Source organism: Alligator sinensis, unplaced genomic scaffold (genome assembly GCF_000455745.1).
Source record: "Alligator sinensis unplaced genomic scaffold, ASM45574v1 scaffold86_1, whole genome shotgun sequence".
NCBI lineage: Eukaryota > Metazoa > Chordata > Crocodylia > Alligatoridae > Alligator > Alligator sinensis.
This window is the reverse complement of record NW_005841971.1, coordinates 1,214,348-1,223,034: the sequence shown is the minus strand read 5'-3', so window position 1 is coordinate 1,223,034 and position 8,687 is coordinate 1,214,348. Positions and strand designations below refer to the sequence as shown.

General features: G+C 43.9%; 1 protein-coding gene across 8 annotated transcripts in view; it reads right to left on the bottom strand.

The window, feature by feature from the left end:
* The window catches only part of BBS9 (Bardet-Biedl syndrome 9), a 473,863-nt gene that overhangs the window by 420,946 nt on the left and 44,230 nt on the right, over window positions 1–8,687 (bottom strand). For all 8 annotated transcript variants that reach the window (XR_003093361.1, XR_003093362.1, XM_025200564.1 and 5 more), the window contains one exon: window positions 3,234–3,408. Coding sequence is in view for 6 of the 8 variants with exons in the window: in XM_025200564.1 (XP_025056349.1) it covers window positions 3,234–3,408 (175 nt within the window). In the remaining 2 variants the exon portion in view is untranslated. The remainder of the gene's footprint in view (window positions 1–3,233; window positions 3,409–8,687) is intronic.

The window sequence follows — 8,687 nt, the reverse complement described above, 5'->3', positions numbered from 1 at the left end:
CCCCCCTTCCTAGCCAGAGCACTATCACTGCCCCGGCTGGCTGAGAAGGGGCTGGGGGTGGGAAACCGTGCCCCACAGTATCCTCCTCGCTGTTTGAGTAGCAGGAGCAAGGGGTGTGACCAGACAACAGCAGCTTGAGGGGAAGGGGGATTTAATCCCCCCTCCCCTCCATCTCCCACTGGCATGGGACCCCGTCTGGGGTCTGCCTGGCTTTCCCCTCCACTCACTGCTTTAGCATGGCCAGACCCCAGCCCCAGGCCTGAAGCGAAGGGGAAAAAGGAGGGGGAAATCACAGAGAAGAGGAGCTGGCAGGGACCTCCAGAGGTCCTCTAGTGTCTAATCCAGCCCCTGCCTGAGCCCTGGCCAGACCCTCCTGTACAAGCACAATCTAAAGAGCAGAAGATTTGCTCACAGCGCCCACAACTGAGAACACCCACTGGGGGGCTCTGTACTGCTGGGGAAAAAGGCCACCAAGGGCTTCCTATGGATGGTTTTCTCCCCGCTCCAAAGCAGGGCCCAACACTGTGTCCCTCTAGCCCTGAACCCCAAGGCAGCATCGCACAGAGGCTCCCCCCCCCCCCCAAAACCCCGTGGGGGGGGGGGGGGGAGAAAGAGCCCTGCACACCCCGCAGCAGTTCCATAACAGTCCAGCCTGGCATAGGTGCGGGTGTAACAGAGCACAGGGTGTACTCTGTTACTCACAGGGGCATGAGCAGACAGCCAAGCAGCTTGCAGGTGGCTGCACTCTGAATCAGGCACAATTACTTGATTGGGAACAGGGCCCAGCTGTTCTTTATAAGAGAAAAGCCCTGAGCACTGTGGCCAGCAGTCTGCTGCTAGCAGCTGGGAGAAGAACACCCGGCTGGAGCTGCTGCTCAAACCATCCTGGAGGTTTAGGGTAGGAGCTATGGGGAAGGTGGAGGCTCCTGGTCCTGGGACATGACCTAAAACTGCACCCTGCTTGGGCTGGATGGTTTAGTGGAACTGCCAGTGGCAGGGCAGTCTCCAGGAAATGCCACACCTGGGCCTCCCCAGTGAAGGGCAAGTATGGGGTGCCAGAAAGCCTCAGCCCCCACTGCCTTGTGGATGACCCAGTGGAGTGGAAAAGCTAGGGGAGACACACCCTAAAGAACAAAGCAAGAGTCCAGGCTCACAGTGAGTCCTGAGGCAGGGCCCAGTTCATGAAGGGATCCGAAGAAGTTTCCAGGCTCACTGAGAGTCCTGAGTTGCAGTGTGAGGCTCCAGGGAGGTGGGGCCCTAAACCTACTGGGGAGCTGTGTGTGAAGCTCCTGGAGCAAAGGGATAAGGGAATTAAAGCCCAGTGTCAGGCACGGGATGAGCTTGGGGATATTGAGAAGCCCAGAGTGAGGAATATGGGGCTTGAGGCCCAGTGTGGGGCATGAGGGAACCAAGAGGGTGCCAAGCCAGGCACAGAGCCTAGGGAAAAGGTCACAGCTGGGAGCCCTGAGTACATGGTTTTAAGTCCCAGTGTGAGGGCACAAGGATCACAAGTCCCAACGTGAGGTCATGGGGATTGCGAGTTCCAGTGTGAGGGCACAAGAGTGAGAGTCCCGGCATGTGGCACTGGAGTGAGGGTCCCAGTGTGAGGGCACAGGAGTGCGGATCCCAGTGTGAGGCACTGGGGAGATATGGATGCCACCTGCGAGGCATGGGACACAGTATAGGGAAGGTCAGAGTCATGTACATAGGCCCTTGGCAAGTAAATGGGCAGCCTTCCACTTGGTTAACATCTAATTACTATCATCGAAGGTGTGGCAAACGTGGGAGGCAGGCAGTTAGCCCAGAGACAAGTGGGCTGGCCAACGATTTGACTGGCCCCAGGATGCCCACTTGTTACAGCAGAGAGCCAGGAGCAATCCAGGTACACAGCTCCCATAGCCCTAACTGGCTGGGAAAGGCCCTGCCCCCATGGCCCAGCCCAGCTCAGCCCCTCCGTTCCCACCCTCAGCAGCATCTGAAGGCTGGCCCAGCTCAGCCCCGCAGCCCCAGACAAGACAGGTAGATAGCAGGGCCGGGCTTCAGGGACAAGGCCCTTCTCAGCTGGCTGCAGCTCCCACAGCCACAACCCAAGCCAGAGGGGGAGAGGCGTGCCCACCATAGTGGCTCCATGATAGCCCGGCCCAGTCTGGGTGTGGGGAGCCAGGAGTAATCTGGGTGCACAGCTCCAGCAGCCCCAAGCTGCAGCCAGCTGGGAAGGACCCTGATCCTGCGGCCTGGCCCCATCATCCACCAACTGTGCTGGACAGAACATCATGTGCAGATGCCCAATTCTTCACTCCCAAAACAAGTGCTGTACTCCCAGCTTCACGGTGGCTTAACATTTTATGGCAGCCAGAGGAAATGCTACGAGGACATGTTGAAGGCATACCTCAAGAATATGGATGCTGACATCAAGAGCTGGGAGGAGCTGGCTGCTAACCAACTCCAATGGTGCCACAACCTCAGCCAAGTGGCAGCCCACTTTGAGGTAAAGTATCTTGCCCTCAAAGCAGAGAGGAGAGAACAGAGGAAGAGAGAAGACAGAAACCACAGCATATAGCCTACTCTGCCTTGAAGAAAGAACTGCAACTTCTGCAGATGGATCTCTGGCTCAAAGATGGAACTCTGAAGTCCCCTCAAGACCCATCAATGAGCTTTCCTCCATCTTTAAATCAAGGGCTTGTCAATGAGTAGGACCTCCAGTTATTCTTGTTTATTCGCAATGCTTCTTACATTAGTATATAAACTCAAATACCCTATATGTATACACACACACACACGTTCTCAGGCAGAAGACTGGACAATGTTCCGAGAGAAAGTGTACACACACACACACACACACCTGGCTGTCCAATCTTCTCCCTGAGAACATTACTAAGGCTTCTGATATTGCTTCTCCATACTATGTTTTTAGCCAGGTCCCCTGACTACTTATCTCTAGACTTTTGTCTCAATCTCCTGATAATTACTATAAGGCAAATTTATACCTCTTCAGATTAATACACAAGTGCCCAAAGCTGCAATAAAATCACTCAGCTGGCAACTTAAATCTTGTTATGGTTTTTTTTCCCTCTTGCATGGAGAAATGTGGTACAACAGTAATAAAAGCAAATAAAATGTAAGTGTGATATTTATACTTCCACAGAACAAACCCATTTCCATTTGGTCAATTTATACATTCTATGATAGCAGCCACAAAAAAGCCCCACACAATGATTAACATGTATACATACTTGTAGCTCTCAACCTGTCGAGAGGAAGATACTGTAATGAAAGAATCCGTTCGAGAGCTGTAAGTTAATGGACCAGGCAGAAGAAAGCCAGGAAGAAATCGTCCAAAAGCATAACTTTCTTGTTCAAACAACATAAGCATTCCATCCATGGACTGTATGCATATCAAATCTCGACCTATATGAAATCGAAACAAAGCAATGTTAATCGGCCATTTATTTTTTAAGTAAACACATGGGCCTGAATTTTTATATACTTTAAGTGTAAAGGAACACTCTTTTACCATTGGCAGTATAAAGGGGCTTTAAAATGGGCACAAGTGTAATTTACTTCCAATATAATGACCTTTTGCACTGTCAAAGCTATCTAAGGAAACCTTATTGTTACTAAGGCTTAGGTTTCGAGTTACATTTAGCTAATAGACCACTTATGACTCAAAACAGAATAGAATGAAGTCTTAAAACCCAAACAAATCTATGGAAAAGCATCCATTAACTTAATGAGCCCATGACTTCACCCAGTATGTTCAAAGTTAAAGCTAATGCTCTACTACCAATATTTATATTGGCCCAATTAGGACTCTGCACAATGGAATGACTGGGAATAAAAAGAGGAGGGAAAAGAAATTGGCTAATTGGAGAGCAAAGAACATCCATAGTGCAAATGAAACAAAGTCAGATTCAGTGACTCCACTGCCCCAATGTCCTGCCTTTTCTAGCGTTCTAACCCCACCAGACCTTTTGAATCATAATCCTCTGAAATATATTATCTGTGTAGTTCATAAAAGACCAAGGAGTTAAGCTTATAGAACAACAAAGCTTGTTTATTCAGAGAGCAGAGCCCAGCCTACTGTTGTGCTGTTCCCTTTGGTTGCCTCCTCAAATCCCAAGGCAAATGTAACAACTTATACATAACACTCTTAAAGGTATCCACACATCTTCTCCCTTTACGTGCAACATATCCCTTGTAATACTAATACTGGAAGTTAGTTCAACCCACAGTTAAAGCACATTTTAACAGGCCTCTACTAGTCTTTGTGTTGGCTTTTCAGCTCTAAGTGATCTTCTCAACTTCTCTGCATTCTCATTCCCTACTGGTTCGGTTCTTGTTTGGTTTCCTTGTTCAGATGTCTCTACTTCTGTGTCATTTTCAATCTCCTCTGTCATTTCTTGTTGCTTTGTTGTTAGCGGTTTCCTTTGGTGAGTCTTGTGATGCTGCTTCTTTTTTTCCCTTTTACAAGCTGAAAGTGTCATCTGCTGCTTCTTAACACCTGTCCTTCCGGTATGACAACTTTATAGGATCTGGAAACTACTTGATGGGAAAGTAGTGCTTTTTGTTTCCATGTTCATTCATCTGAAATAAGCACCATATCTTTGTTGTGCAGTTATAGTAACTCCCTGGAACCCCTGTCATAGTACCATTTTTGTTTGAGTTTGTTGATTTTTTAAATTTTTTCATGTCTTGCTTTTCATTCTGATGAGCATCATCCACAAGGTTTGGCAGCCTGGTTTTGAGTTTCCTGTGCTGAGGACAATCCATGTTTCATGGGTGTTGCCCTGTAATTTAAGAGTAACGGGTAAACATCCATGTGTGAATCTATGGCTTTTTTTTCAATTTCTTCATTATTTGTAGTCGAGTACTATTTGTACTCCACCTTCCACCAGGCCATTGGATTATGGGTATTTAGGACTTGAAGTGATATGATGGAATCCATATTTGTTTGCAAACTCTTTAAATTCAAGATAGTTGAACTGAGGTCTGTTGTCTGTTCTCGCAGTTTGTGGAATCCCATGTCTAACAAAAATCGATTTGATACGAGTTATGAGACAGTTTGCTGCTTTACTTTTGAGCCATGAAATTTCAGAACAGTGAGACTAATAATCAAGCACCGATACATAATTTTTTCCTGCATGCATAAGTTGATGCCCACTTGATACCACAGAGCTCCATGACCATCATGGGCTCTTTTCTTTGCACTGATCTAGGCACGTTGTACAAGCCTTTTACAGTATCTTCGCTGTCATTATTTATGTTGGGCCAATGTAGAGCACCCCTTGCTCTTCTTTTGCATTCTGAAATGCCTAGATGCCCCTCATGTATTCTGTTTAACGTCTTTCTTTAGCACTGCTGGAACAGTAAGTCGTGAGTCTTTGAACAAAATGCCACCTGGTATTGACAGCTCTTCCTTAAGCTGAGAGTAGTGGTTATGTATATGTTTTCCAAGCCAACCAGCACAAATAGCTGTTATCACTTTTTGCAATGTGGTGTCCTGAGCAGTAGCTTCTGCAAGTAGTGCCCACATTTTATCTGTGACAGGAATCACTCTTTTACTTAGAGTAACACATACTATGTTTGAGTCAGGAATCCTGCTGCTGAAATGCCTCAGAAACCACTGTGGGCTGCATAAAATGGCTCCATGGGCCAGATTCAGCTGGAAATGCATAAAGTTGCTGACCTGAACTAAGCTACTAGAAAGCTGAAATGAAATGAGTGTAGCTGTATTTTTATTTTATTTATGTGAAACTTTTTAAAACTTACCGGTAATTTAACTTTTAACGAAATCTGATTTAACTGCCAATCTCTAAATGTAGATTTCCAAGTAAAATGGTTTATTTAAACAAACCTCTACAAAAACTATAAAATTAGTCAGTATTGTATAACACAGAACATTTTCTTTATCTCCCAAAGTGTAAAAGATTTTGGTAGATGATTTTACTGACCACTGATGTAAAACACATTCATCTTATCCAAGCGCTTTAATAAGGCAGAAATAGCACTTTGGTTTAACAAAATCATAAATCAATGCATAGAAAAGAATTTCCTTCAACCTTAGAAAAATGCCACTCCTCTTATTAAACATGAAACAGAATGAAACAGTCCATTAATCAAGAGTCTACAGTGACTTCTAAAGGAAACTTAGCTAAGCTAACAATGAAAACTAATCTTCTAAAGTTAAATCATGTAAGGATCTATACAGATCACCTACATTTTGCAAAAAGTATTTGCAACATGGAAACCATTAAAGCACTGTTTAAAAGCTGACTAACATTTTGCCAGCTAGTGAAATCAGCCAAACTAGTGCCTTTTACTACACACTCTACAACTGAAAGTGATAAAGATCATATATATCATATCAGTAGCTTTTATGTCACTGGCTACTAGATTCACTGACAACTTCAATTTGATTATTAAATTCCATCAAGTTTTATTTTAAAACTTGTTTCAGGTTTCTAAACAGCTGATCTATAAATGTAGATTTTTAAGTAAAACATTTTATTTAAGCAAACCTCTTCAAAAACTATAGTCAGTCTTATATAAGACAGAACACGTGCTTTATCTCCCAAAGTGTAAAAAAATTTGGTGGATGATTTTAGACCACTGATGTAAAACGCATCCATCTTATCCGAGTGCTTTAGCAAGGCAGAAATAACACTTTCTTAATCTTTCCTGTTACTTTGGTAGGTAGGATTCATACATCTTCTTAGGAAATGCAAATTCTTTAACTCTGTTAACAGTTAAAAAAATAAATAAATAAAAGCTTCCTATTACCAAATTCAATCCTTTTAATAGAATTATGGATTTAACATGTACAAATCTTGAAGTGTTTTCTAAACGAGACAATTGTTTTAGAGTTACAATTTTCCTTAGGTTTTCTTACACTAAAACACATGTTTTTTAAATTATAAATCAGGGTTTTTTAATTATAAGCCAGGCTTCTGTTCAACCTAGGTTTTATTGTTTATAAAATCAGAAACATATTTTATGTTATATACACATACACCTACTACATATGGAAAGCCAAGCTTCGTTTGAAAATGTGTACAAAATAATTTTATTAAAGAACCTTACTGGTCATTTGACTACTTATGTACTATTTACATGGCTCAAAAGATCAAATGTCACACTGTATGGCATTCAGGAGATTAAATCTACCACTGAACACAGTGAAAATAAACTTTCATTTGTTGCTTAAAGGCCAAGAATTTCTGAAGCACTAGCCAAGATCACACAAATGATTTAAACAACATATGATTCTGAAATTAGTCAAGGGAAATGATGTACAAGTAATTTTATGCAATGTTTAAACAAAAATAAAGCAAGGTGCATGAATCAGATTTTTTTAAGGGTTAATATTAAGGGTCTAACTTAATTTTGAATTTCTTGGTCTGGTAATTTAAAGAGCTGATAACATCCTTAATTGATATCTCAACAAAAAATTAAACAGCATTTATTACAATTCTAAAAAGCAGTGGAGTAAGTCTGAACCAAAATATGAGAACTGGATTCAGTCCTCTCCTGGTTAGTGAAAACTTAGTAAATTCCCTGTAAACTTCTTAGTCACTTCTGCCTGAGATAAAGGTTTGAACCAGATCAAGTACGGATCAAGGTTTGAACCAGTGTTGAGAGAGAGAGACAGACAGACAGACAGACAGAGAGACAGAGACAGACTTAATATAATGCTAATAGCTGTACCATGAACTGCATAGCATCTCTAGTTTGTAAATGGCGTCTACTGAAAAAGTGAACATCTTCTCTCCAACCTCTTCTTACCACTTCTGACCTTGATATGATTTAGAAACTGATAAGCAATCGCCTCAGCAAGTCATGCAAGCACTCCAAGCAACTCCATGCTTGCAACTATCCATGCAAGTACTCTTTGATATATTCCCTAACCTTTGCTGTTGCTGATCAGAAAATACAATCCTACTAGAAAGACTTCTCTCCTCATCCTGCCCATCAGCCAGGGCCATCCCTGGGGCGAGGGGGGGGGGGGGGGGGGGTGGTGGAAATCAGGGTGACTGCCCCGGGCCCCGCTCTTTGGGGGGCCCTACAGAGCCAGGCAGAGCAGCTGCAACTCCTGGCTCCCCCCCCCCCCGCCATTGCCTGCGGGAGCTTTTTCAGATTCAGGGCACGTGGGATAAAAAAAAAAACAAAATTACAATCTACTTATAGTCTATTAAAGACCAAGAGTGTCTTTCACATTTGGCTGGTTGAAACCTAGTTCCTTATACACCAGTGGTGCTCAACCTTCTGGTCCTGCAAACTGGAAGTTCTGCTCAGGCCTGCACTGCCCTATCCCATATGCCCAGATCAGGGCTCATGCTGCCTCTGCTCTGCCTGATCTAGTATGCAAGGCCACAGCCTGTGGGGTTTCCCATCAGTCCAGAAATTTGTCAATTGGGGAGCAGCAATTAACACTGTCACAGCTCCCCTTCACCAAATTTTTGGACCAGTAAGGAGTCCTGCAGGCCAAACCTGAGCACCCCAAGTACAGACAGTGAGGCCAAGTACAGACAGTGAAAAAGCCCAAGGCCGAAGCAATTCAATCTTCTCAAGTTAGTCTAAATTGCATAACTTGAACCAAGAAGGAAGTGAACAGACATTCACTTTTGATTCCAGAAATGCAGCTACACACCTGTAGTGGTTCAGGCCAGGTGCTGGGGCATGCCTCCCTG